This window comes from Ostrinia furnacalis, unplaced genomic scaffold (assembly GCF_004193835.3).
Source record: "Ostrinia furnacalis isolate ACB-3 unplaced genomic scaffold, ASM419383v2 OfSCF5652, whole genome shotgun sequence".
NCBI classification, from domain to species: Eukaryota; Metazoa; Arthropoda; class Insecta; order Lepidoptera; family Crambidae; genus Ostrinia; species Ostrinia furnacalis.
The window spans coordinates 202616-215946 of NW_021135891.1; the positions used below are offsets into that span (position 1 = coordinate 202616).

The window sequence follows — 13331 nt, forward strand, 5'->3', positions numbered from 1 at the left end:
GTCCGTAATAAACCGGACACCTTGCAACCCTATCTGTGCATGTCAGTCTCGCTAGACGGTCATCAATAGATATGTAATGAGCTTTCAAGCAGATGGACCGTTTTGTCCGTTCTGTCCGGTTTTTGTCGGTTAATGTAATGATGTGGTGGCTTTAACCACAGCATAGACATAAGTAGTAATACGGGACTATTCCCACCTCTCGTTCCCACCGCTGCATCTCCTGTGTAGCCAGGATCTACAGCTTGACTGCCAATAACCCTGGTTGGGTTCAAGTTTGTACCGGTATAAGTAGTAATCTTAAAAATATGATCATGAAGTCATGACCTACATGATGCCTCCCCAACCCGTCTGGCCAGCGTGGGGAGTGTAGGCCAAATCCTCCATTTGCCTCTGGTCAATTAGAGAGGGTCGTGCTCCTGCAGTGGAGACTTGAATGACCTGATGTTGAAACCTTGAAAAACTATATGAATCATCGAGATTAGCTTGTAAAGTTTAAGTGCTGCAATGAAACAGACCAACTTTCAAAATTATGATGACAGAGCACATTTTTATGTTTATGTTTGAAAAGAGAATACCATTTAATTAAATTTTCCCCATAAATGGGGAGGTTAACTTTCCTTTTGGAGCCAAGGATTTTTATGCTGATCGAAAAATGAGATAATTGACACCATAAAACACTTTATTAACTTTTTGTAATCCACAATGCTCTTGGCCTGTATCTGACCTGATGATAAGGTGGAAGCGAGCTTCACACGAAATCCTCAACCACAGAGGAAACTAACTGCTGCAGTAACTAACTCTTAATTTTCTTTCCATTCTACATAAACTCAAGTTACTAACAAGTCAAAACCTGCACTGTAGCTCGCATTTGAACCGTTCGGTAACACTCTACTGATCCACGCACGGTTTTTCATTATTACAAATCCATTATTCAGTTTCTTTCTCCACCGCAGCGGCCGGCTAATCGTTGTTTGATAATTGCACAGGCGGCACATCAAGCTTTACACAGTAATATCTTATACAGTCGTAATAGGTACGGTTTTGCAACAAAATTGTAGTCTGACGTGCTATCGGTACGAATTGGGACGAGTTACGTTTGTTGATATTTAAGTGTGTCGTGTTAGATCTAGTTTACACGTTGTACGGTTTGTCAACGAAAGAATTTGATGCGATGTTGAGTAGTCTAGTGTTGCACGTAGATTTATCGATTAAAGATGTCAGTTGAAATAAATTGACACTAGCACGGTCACATTCGGCAACAATAGTAAATCCATGAGTGAAGCCTTTGTCCAACAGTGCATGACATCACGCTGAAATTAAAGACTCATATTGACCATTACTATTGTAAGCCCTTGAAAAAGAGGCTGACAATGGTGGCTGAATTTTTTGCGCTGCTTCTTCTCAGCACTGGCCCATTTATTGTCCCGAATCAGTGGTGTGGTAAGGATTTAAAACTGGGACGTGTAAAAGTGCTTTTTAAAAGCCTACTTCATCATTTCAGCCATAGGACGTCCACTGCTGAACATAGACCTCCCCCAATGTTTTCCATGTTGCCTGCGTCCAGCGCTTCCCTGCTACCTTTATGAAGTCATCGGTCCACCTTATGGGTGGTCGTCCTGCGCTGCGCTTTCCGGTACGTGGATTCCACTCCAGAACCTTGCTGTCCCATCGGCCCTAAAGCCTACTTGCGAAAATAAAATTGGTATTATGAGTTTTTTTCGCGAGTTACAGCCTATTCCGTCAATGATAGCACCTGATTCACAAATGACGGCACGCGTTAGACAATGCTGATGCAACTAGACACAACAATACCGATTGTGGTAACGGAGGCCTGAGGACCTATTGTCAGGTGGCATGTTTATTAAATAGAAAGTTAGTCGTGTTACTCTATATGGAAAAGTTTAATTTCATTCAAAACTTAGGTTCTAACTTTGTTACGATCGATAAGGTGAGGACTGTTATGCTTAGTAAGAAAGAAAAACTTTATGGTAACTGACAGTATTAATAAAGGTACCAGGAAGGCGCTGAATGCAGGCCGCTACCAGAGTATTTATTTTTCTATGCCGCTACCAACTGGTCGACATGGAAACCATTGGGGGAGGCCTATGTTCAGCAGTGGGCGACCTGTGGCTGAAATGATGATGATGATAATAAATTAACAGTATTTTTTATAACAATTCGGGAGAATAATAATGGTAAGTAGGTAACACGGTCCCAGCAGGCCCCTGCTCATCATTTCTCGTGATATGCTCGCAAGGGGCATGCCAACAAGACGCTAGTCTTCCGCGGACACCCTGAATTTTCATCATTAATAATTATTTTTTGTCAATAAAAACAATCACAGTAGTTATCGATTCCATAGGTTACGTCTTACCCTGTCCTGTCAAAAAATTTTCTTCTTTTCGAGCCAAATGCACATGATCATATTTTCTACAGTCTTATTAGACCAATCTTTCTTATGGCGACACCATAGACTTTAACCACGGCCAGTTATAGACAAAACTTGTTAGTAAAAGATGTATTATATCGTAAGAAGAAAACGGGTATTTACGAGTTTTCTCCTGACAAATAGAGTAGAGACTTACATAAAACATGGACGTCGTACATGCTTGTGTCCACTAATTAATACACCAGTACCACACCAGTACCAGTTATGACATAACTAGCGCAGCGTGTGATAAAACAGCCAGCACACTTCGTCTTATGTTACAATGTTGTTATTGTCAGACTCAAATCAAATTGAATTTGGCCTATCGTTTGCGTTTCCTTCTGAATTCGATTTCTTACAGTCACTATTTTCAGTATTCTACTTACTAGAGATCCACTAGCCTAAACAGTACAGTTTGTGTAACCTGCATGCACTCCTGCAGTTACGCAAAGTCAACTTTACGAAACCACTAGGCAGTTTAGGTAACCTGCTGTTACTCAAAGATAACTTTAAGGTAGAATGGAGGGCTGTCTCTTTATGTATGTTTACTATTTCAGCATCCTAGGGTGTGTGATAGACCGATCGAGTAACGTACTGATTTAGTTTTGCGCAGATTAATCTTTGGGCCTGGGCTCTCTTTATTGAAGAGATGCACTCAAAAATAGACACAATCGATCCAAATATTGAAATACTAGCTTTCCGCCCGCAGCTTCGCCCGCGTGGAATTTTGTTTCTCACACGCGTTCATGTTTCAAAAATCGGGATAAAAACTATCCTATGTCCTTTCCCGGGACTCAAAAATTTGTATGCCGACAAGGCTGATCACGGCTTGAACACATATCTTGTTTGTACATCATACTGCTTACCTGTGTTTCACAAATAAATTATTTGAATTTATTTGAATTTATTTATTTGAATTCAAACTATCTCTATGCCAAATTTCATCAAAATCGGTTCAGTGGTTTTGGCGTGAAAGAAATTCAGACAGACAGACAGAGTTACTTTCGCATTTATTATATTAGTATAGAAGATTTATATCGTTTAATGCGTCTCATCTCATTCAACTCGACTCTCGAGCCTAGGCAACTTGTTATAGTAACTTTGGTAGTTTTACTTACTGATCTCCCCCAGCTGTGGTCATTTATGACTAATCCCGCGTCTATACGCGTCTAATTTGATTGCTCATTCTTATTATTAAACGCGATGTTATTTACCTCCGATAAGGAAAACTCGTTACAAATGCGTGTCTGTCATTTTAATGACCCTTTACTATGTTCGATTATGTTGCGGCTTGTGTACTGTGGAAGTGTGGACAGCACGTCAGGTTATACATGTTTGTTGCAAAACAACACTTGTTACAAGTACGGAAGGTACTACAATGCTTAGCTAAATGTGCTCTTGTCCGGACATAGACATAGCTGTGGTTTATAAAATTGTTTATAGACTGCTATTGCCGCGTGGAGTTCGGTTTCCTAATCAAAACACTTTTTTTTCAAAAGCATTGTGTTTTCATATTGCTATGCTAACATGAAAAATTGTGGGTTTCCCCAATGTTTCATCCTCTAAAATTTAGAATTTAGAGTCTAAAGTCACCGGTTTTGGCGACAAAAAGTGACCATAAGCACATTTATCTTTTTTTATTTTACTGCGACGTGGAAACTCCTTTCACCTAATGGATGATGATTATCAGGTCGACGATCCTCAACTGCTGCTGACTCAACGGTTGACAAAGGTGACTGAGTTTCTTCCGCCACTTCTTCTCAGCACCAGCCCATAATATGTTGTCCCGAAGTGGTGGTAGGGCAAGCTATATTTGGGACGTGTACAAGTGCTCCGAAAAGGGTCTACTCTACTGAATAAACTATTTCATTTCATTCAACTGCTTACTGAGGATCCTCTCTCTGGGTCCCTTTTCTCAGACTGTCATAAAATTATCGCAAGCTATTAAAATTTGAGCTATTTGGGCAGTAAAGTATTGTCACTTATGTCTAGGAAGCAGGTGGATCACGTTACTATTAACTTTAGATGCCCCTAATTATTTGAAGTCAAAATCATCCAGATCGTCTAATGAACTTTACAATTAGTTCTTAAGCTTTGCACTTACGTCATGCTGTCATCTGTCGCGCATATGGACATCTTGCGAGCACTCGTAGGGCTTCTGCTCAAATATTGTTTAATAAGCGGAATAATTTTATTATGTTTGTTTTTGTATGCAAATGTTGCTGTGATGTGGAGAATGCTCCCTTGCAAATTATTTTTATTCCCATAAATGTTAGTGTTGGGTTCACCATAATGTTCCAGCGGTCTTTGAAGCTTAATAGCTGCATTTTGCTATTCGTTGCCTCTTATTTCCTCTCATGTAGAAGGCTTCCACGGCTATTAATTTTTTATATTATGCTATTTTTATTCGTCTTAATTTTGATGATTTTTCGATCAACTAAGCAACGCAGCAACCGTGAGTGTTTTGTTTACTTGTAACTTCGTACTATTAGTTATTCTGTGGTAACTTTCTACCGTTACAGCATGACCGGTTTCCTATCGAATATAACATTGGTATCTCTAAGAAAATCGTGTACGGCTCTCTTAAAACACACAAGAGGTATCATCAACTCTTCTTGTGCTGATATCAATAGGCAGTGGTGATTGCTTACCATCCAGTCATCCACCAGCCAGACTTCCTTCAAAAACACTTATTTTTCTTAAAAATGTACTATTTTTTAACATGTAGCACCCTGCCAACCAGTATACTATCAGTATCAGTTTTTTTTCCACTAGGTGGACCGAAGATCTGATGAAGGTCGCGGGAAGAGCCTGGATGCGGGCAGCGCAGGACTGGTCTTTGTCTTTTGTGTTGAAATCCTTGGGGAAAGCCTTTGTCCAGCAGTGGGCGTCATTTGGCTAAAACGAACGAACATAATGCGCCGCAAGTTGTTAGTTAGTTCTATCTAAACCCATGCAGCTCCAGGCATGCGTCCACGCATCGCCGGCCACGAATTATGTCACCGTTGTTTGTGGATGCCGTTCGTTTGTAAACAACGCGATGCTCGCGTTTTAATTATGTCACATTATGCATTTACGATGCTAATGCAGTGTAGGAGTGTCTTAGAGATCTTCCTTTAAGAAAAAACAGGTTGTCTATGTTTACTTCCTATAAGTTAAGAAAAAACAGGTTGTCTATGTTTACTTCCTATAAGTTTTTCCTTTTAAAATTGGGTACCTACTTACTTCTTACTAATATTATAAATGCGAAAGTTTGGATGTCTGGATGTTTGTTGCTCTTTCACGCAAAAACTGCTGAATGGATTTTGATGAAACTTTACAGTATTATTGTTTATCACCCAGATTAACATATAGGCTACAATTTATGACGATCTGTGACAAACTAAATTTCACGCGGGTGAAGCCGCGGGCAAAAGCTAGTATCTAATAATTCAGACTTTTGAAATCTTTTAGATCTGAAAACCGAGTTAGCTGTGCTGTAATGATCAATATTCAGTAGCTGTGAAATTAATACATAGAATAATGAGATCGCGAACTAGTGACATAATAGGTTCCCTTTTCATACAAAAGTAGCTTTTGCCCGCGGCTTCGCCCGCGTGGAATTTTGTCTCTGAATCACAGAAAAACTTTATCACGCGCGACCCTGTTTCAAAAACCGGGATAAAAACTATCCTATGTCCTTTCCCGGGACTTAAACTATCTCTATGCCAAATTTCATCAATATCGGTTCAGTGGTTTTGGCGTGAAAGCGAGACAAACAGACAGACAGAGTTACATTCGCATTTATAATATTAGTATAGGTGAATGAGATAAATCCATTTTTACAGATCCAAAGTATGCCTATTTTTACCAGTGCTGGTGCTTACCACCTACCTACTCTATAGGAAGTTTATACCAGTAATTAACACGCATTGAAGTTGACGAAGAGTTTCAAACGGGATGGTATTTGATGTTACACTGCCTTGCGTCTGATAATGCCCCGATTGGAGTGATTGGACTGATGCCCTCCGAAGTACGAAGTCATTATCTATTTGTACAGTTTAATTTAATATACCTACTTCACAGTCACCGCACAAAAAATAATTCAACATTAACTTATTCAATTATTTTCTCATAATCACCTTATTCAACGCGAAATTACAAATCATTCTAAGAACTATCCCGCTATTTTGGGGCAATGAGTAAGCATGATTAGCGTGAAGACATTTCGACCCTGTCCTACTTGACTTTAACAGCAGCACATTAAGCTTAACATTGTGGTGTCTTATACAGTTGGATTAGGTACTATTTTGCTACAAAAAATGTATACTTTGATGTGTTCTCGACTGTACAAAATTGTGAGAACTCATAACCGTTATCAAGATGCTGGACGAATGTTAACAAGCGCTTGTGTGAATTTTTGTAAGTGCACAATAAAACAAATGTTTTTTGCTCTAACAATGCTTTATTTAAATGTTACAATATCGCAATGTTGGTATTGCATCAAGATGTAATTAAACTTACAAATCTAGTTCAGTTTTTTTAACGCGACTTGATTAATATACTGTAGTGCGAATTTTTAATTTCTCCCATAAGTGGGGTAAATTCTCCCCGAACTGACAACACCGCCATCGACCGCCAGTGCTCGCCGCGGGGCGCGGGGCGTCCGTCGCTGTCAAATCGAATTAGCGTTTTGAGTTACGATTCGCGAATATTTCACGAGAAAAAGCTTTTTGCTGAATTAGTTTCGCGTTATTACATTGATTTGTTAACGTCACAAGTGATATCGAACACGAAACGAAGCTTGGGACTCAATAACTTAGCTCGGTCGGAGTTATCCTGCAGTCATAGCAGGGGGACAGACATCTATTTTTGTTTTGTAGCCCAGTTTTAATGTAAATATTGTTTTTACTGTCGCAATGCTGCAGCGGTCTGGTTTTCATTTTTTTCATTTGCATCCAGCCAGTTAACCGTTGGACCGGAAAGTTGCGATTCTATGCTGAAACTCTTTCGAAATATTTCGCCAGTGCTTCAAAAACATTCAGTCCAAAATGAGATCGATAGCGAAAACACGAGTGTTCTATTAAAAAGTAAACAAAAAAAAGTTTAGTGTCAGTGCAAATTCAAAATTCAAATTTGGAATTTTCTAAATTGAATAACTAGTGAAGTGCATTGTGTTAAAATTGGATAAAAAAATAACTAAATGGCATTTTTGAAAGTGAAATTGCTATATTTTAGTGTTTACCGACCATGAGAAGGGTGTTCGGCGTATGCTCCGATGGATGGATGCTCTGTGGTCACAATGTGAGCAGTTAGACCTAGCGGCATAGATGTTGTCTGTATGTCATTTGTTTTATTTTTGTTTTTTTAACCATACCATACCTATTTCCATGTTTGAATTGGGTACTTGACATCACCAATCAATTAATTGATGTAAGTTACTGAACTGTCTAAATGCAGGTCACTCTGTGGGCCATAATATCCTAGACCTGGCCATAAACAAAATTTTAAGACGAAGGGACTCTCCCATGATTTTGTAGGGCAATGAAAGCCAATGATGTCACTATTTAGCCAACTCTATTGACTAACTTTTTATCAATTATAAAGCGACTAAAAATCATAATTTACTGTTGATTTAAAATTAATTAAGTTCACAGAATGAAGTGTGTTTAAAAAAGTTGTGCTTTTGAACTATTGGTGAATGATGTCAAATACACAATTTTATAGACACCATCAAGCAATTTTGAAATACTTTTTATGCATTTCCAAAATATTATTTTCCCATTCCCAGAAATTGGTAACATAGCAAACTGTCATTACAAGATTTTGACTATCCATTGATATCAAACCAATTTGATTTATTATTTCACAGTTAATTGAAATTGAATCTATTTATTGAGTAGAAATAAATTGATTTTATTGATGATCTAGAAATCATTGCTTAATGGTGTCAACGCCTAAATTTTGATCGAGTGATTAATTGGATAATCATTTTTTCATTATCTCAATTAATCATTTAGAGTCAGCTACATCAATTTATTCAGTCCGTCAACTCTTTTCATTTACAATTTTACATCGTCTGAAGGATCTGACAAGAAAATACGACAAATAACCTCATAAAGATAGCAGGAAGGCTCTGGATGCAGGCTGCTACCAACCGCTCAATATGGAAATCATTGGGGGAGGCCTATGTTCAGCAGTGGACGTCCTGTGGCTGAAATGATGATGATCTATGCTTGAGTTCCGATCACGTTTTCGAACGTCACATAATGATACAAACCTTACATGCATGAGTTTATTTGTGAACATTATGAAATGTCATGGAAAATGTATCATCAACCATATTTAATGCATGGACCTATAAAAAAAGGCGGACGGAACTCGCGCTGCAACAAAACTGTGACGCAAAATTTTGGCGTTTGTCTATTGTGTGAGTGAATTTAGGGATGCCATGTTAGCCAAAACATTTTACCCATTTATTTTAAGAAAAACATAGATCGGCAGATGTTACTTGGAAATGTAGACAGAATTATTCCGTGCCATTTTAAAAGGATGAAAGGTGAATGCGGTGAGGTTGAGGCGCGAAATTTTCAATGTTCAAATTTTCTTACATTGTTTGCAAGTCAGTGTGTCAGGGTATGTACATAATCTTGATCAAAAATGATTCACGCAGTTACAAATTACGAATCTTGTGTACATTATAATCATAAGCTGCATATGCATCATCAATATATTATTATTATCTCTGATAGATTTTAACATACAACCTGACACTGACTTGCAATCAATGTAAGAAAATTTGAATTTCGCAGTTCCACATTTTTGGGAAGGATCAAATTTGCCTATGAAAATATATCCCATTAAAACACAATTATTATGATAAATAAATACAAAGATGTTTCAAATTTTTATTAGAGAATAAATTTTACAATAATAAATTAACTTAAAATGACTTAAAAACTAAAATTTTAAAATTACTAATGATAAAAACTATTTACAAAATAAAAAATACTTCACCCCCAGCGCCGCAGTCAGGGATGGTGCCCAAAAGGCTGGCAGCATTGCCACATTATGATAAATTATTTTATTTCCATAGTATGCGTAATAAATAACTAAAAAGTCCTAAAATTATTATTAATTTCCCATATTTCGGGTAATTTTCCCACGTAAATAACTGAGAACACTAGTCTTTGACGTATTATTTTTTCGAGTGAATGACGTTTGATTTCAATTAATTTCAATATTTTAATGTCGGGAAATAAGTGATTGGATTATTATTTTGCCTGTGAAATGTGATTCCTTAATTTTTGTTTGTTCGAACAGAACGGTTTTTACACAATTTCATCACACAAGACATGTCGTATTCGTGTTGTTTTTTCGCTGCTTAAATGAGTCAACTGTGTGAAGTTTGCATTCGAAGTGGTGTATCAGGGTGTGAATGTGTGCGTGCCGGCCTATACGTACAGGCAAGCTGGTGTATCCTAATGTCACAGTATTTTGTTGATGAGAATCCGTCCGACTTTTTTTATAGGTCCATGATTTAATGGATGTTTGCATCTTGTAATTGTTGTGGTAGTTGTAATAATTGTTGTGTAATTCTACTATCTTTCCTATATTCTTCTTCTTTCAAAAACGGCATGAAATGTGTTCTTTATTTTACCTACTTTCTATGTCATTAGAAATATTGTGACAAACATCCATTTTTCGTTCAAATTGAGCTCCATTTTCGTATTATTCGCCAAGGTCAAGGTGAGAGACTAAAACAAAGTATTAATAGTGATTTTGTGAGTGCTTCACCCAGTAATTTTTTTAAAAATTAGCCAAGTGCGTGTCGTGTCACGATACATACTTCCACAAAATTACAGCTCTCTAGTAGGTACCAATAGTTTCCAAGCAAAACCTCGGACAGACAGATAGACGACATATCGAAACTATAAGGGTTCCTTGTCAGGACTGCTGAACCCTAAAAAGTAAGCAGCAATAGACTGACAGCTAGGCACGTCAGCTGTCCTCTCCGCTCGTCTCCTTTCCACTCCGCTCGTCTCCTCTCCGCCTTGGTGGAAAAAGCCTAAGCCTTCTCTTTGACGGAAACATTACCGTTTACACACCGAATACCGTTCTCGCGTGTCAGACAACCACAAAATCGAATCCTACTTCAAACTTGTGTAAAACTAATAAATCGTCATTGAGGAACCGTTGCGTGTACACGAAAGTAATGCTGTGTGAAACACACACAATGAGCTTTCGATTTCGGCGGTTATCTAACAGAAGTACAGTCTAATATCGAAGCTGTGCAAAAGATATTGCTGTGATGACTAAGAAGCTGATTTTGAGACTGATTTAATCGATTTATAAATTAGAAATAAGGTTGATTATTGTTGCCCAGTCCAGGATGTTGTGCTGCTATTAAAGCCGGACATGTTTGGCTTTTTACGGATTTCTCCGGCCTAATATTGTCTTGTCCGACCTGTCCGGCTTTTGTTAGGCTTTTTATTTGGCTGCCGTGCCAGTCGAAAGTCAGAATAATATCGAGCGAGCACACATGGGCTATCGATTCGAAGTAGAGATAGTTGATAGTACACATTCACGACCTATGATACTAAAAATTCATAAAAGATTGTGACGATTGGTTACCGCGTATGCAGCGCGGTACCACGAAACAGGGCCGGTTTTCACCATAACATGTAGAACCGCTCCTATTCCTTTATCTCTCAAACCCAGCCATCGCTTCTCCGAGCCATCCGCTTATGACAGCGCTATAACGCTGGTTTATATCCCATAAATATGTTTTACTGGCTCAAGCCAGCTGTTAACCTACTTCCGAAACTACGCGTTTATATTTATAAGGAGCGTAGACGACACAATGGAACAATGGCATTAACATCATGATTATGGGCAGCCATATTTGGTGCCGATAAGACAATTATTCAAATTCAAACGGACTCTTTTCTTGCTGTTTTTGTCTCTTTTCTACGCCTCTAGGATTATCTGTAGGATGCGCACCATAGTAAAATCTTATCGAGGATTTTAGACGATAAACGTATGGGCTTATCATGCAAAATCGATATAATGCCTAGTGTAGACCTACTGGAGGACCATGCACGATGTGTAACTCTGACATACTGAGCGAAAAAGAGTATACAAGATTTCACATGATAAAAAATCTTTTGATAGACAAGGATTCAGGAGGCTCTGTCATAATATTATGGAGCGAAATAGTGATGAGTAGATACAGGCGGTCCTATCGCTAGGAAGAAATCTATTTCAGACAACACAGCACTGCGCATTTGTGTGACAAAAGAAAACGCGGAAATCCGTCTTATAATATTGCAGTCCGTAAAAAAATAGAAATGGCGTATCTTTCAGAAATTACGAGTTTATAAAAAATATCCGCTCAGTAATTTCAAGCAAACTAAACACGTTATAAACATTTTCTAAATTGATTTCCAGTCTATATTTATCAGATTTATATCCTACTATATTATAAATGCGAAAGTTTGGATGTCTGGATGTTTGTTACTCTTTTACGCAAAAATTACTGAACGGATTTTGTTGAAATTTTACAGTATTATTGTTTGTAACCCAGATTAACACATAGGCTATAATTTATACCGATCTGGTACACTAAATTTCACGCAGGTGAAGCCGCGAGCAAAAGCTAGTTATTTTATACAATTCATATCACGGCCGCAAGTCCCATCATTCATCTGCCACCTCGTTAGTAATATTATGACGTCAGTTAGTGCGTAGGATCGGATCTTGAGTTGATATTACTTCGTGTGATCATCCACAATGGATACGACCTCCGCATACCTACTTGAGAAAAGTGGCTGATAATCCGTACTAATGTTATGAATGTGGAAGTAATTCTGTCAGTCTGTGAACCGGCTTAGATGAAAGGTACATAGTTAGGTAGTTGCTTTGACTGAGATACGGCTTTTCACAGGAAGATTTTATCGCGTGCTAAAATATTATGTTTGTCCCTAGGTTTCAAATTATCACTTTAAATAAAAGTCATTAATTTTCTGCAGATAGCCCTCTAAAAAGCGCTTTTACACGTCCCTGACCCTGTATTAATTTAACGCTATCACTGCTGCGCAAGATATATTACCCTGCAATTACGAGATTATTCCCACCTCTCATTCCCACCGCTGCAACTCCTGTGTAGCCATGATCTGCAACGTGACCGCTAATAATCCAAAAAGTGAAGGTCAAGTTTGTCCCGAGGAAAAGTTAAACTGTCATTGGACCCGCAACGAAATTAATCAGAAGAACATAGGAGGAGTTCGAAGTTAAGGGTCTATCTGTTACCATTTCACTCTGTAAAATTATCACTTCACGGGATTTATTGCAACAATATCTATTTTAACAATATATATTTTACCGTGAAGTGATAATTTTATAGTAAAAAATGCAACATAATAGTTTAAAATATTATATTTCACTCTGTGTCTGTACTTACTGAGAGTTTGACACCCAAGGAAAACATAGAACAGTTTTTTTCCTGGTTGTTGGAAGGGAAACACGGGGCGCAATAAAAAAGCTTGCGTGGACACCAGGGTGGATAAAAATCACGATTTTTTTATTTTAATCAAAAAAATCAGATTTTTTAAAAAAAATCACGATTTTTTAAAAAAAATCACGATTTTTTTGATTAATTAGATTTTTTTGATTTTTATTAGGTTCTGCGATCATTTCTTTAGTTTTTCTTACGGAATACATTTTTATTTACGTAAAATTGATGTATGGAGCAGGCAACACCGCCAAAAAAAGTTATTTATGTGGTTATCTGAAAAAGCAAATGTGATTGTATGGAAAAATTAAATTTTTCAGATTCTCCATACAAAACGACAATTTCATACATGAACACCTAATATTAACATTGTTTTCGAACATTACAGTTGATTAATATTAACTCCCAGCC

The 13331-nt window shown here is 37.7% G+C and overlaps 1 protein-coding gene across 2 annotated transcripts in view; it reads left to right on the forward strand.

Annotated features, from left to right (window-relative positions):
• The window catches only part of LOC114361356 (GTPase-activating protein CdGAPr-like), a 69964-nt gene that overhangs the window by 33308 nt on the left and 23325 nt on the right, over positions 1 to 13331 (forward strand). Inside the window, exon 1 of one of the 2 annotated variants that reach the window (XM_028316351.1) lies at positions 7069 to 7746. The exons of the other annotated variant lie outside the window; for it this stretch is intronic. Within the exon in view, the coding sequence (XP_028172152.1) occupies positions 7738 to 7746 (9 nt within the window). The 5' untranslated portion in view covers positions 7069 to 7737. Of the gene's footprint in view, positions 1 to 7068; positions 7747 to 13331 lie in introns of those variants that run through there. 2 annotated transcript variants of the gene reach the window in all.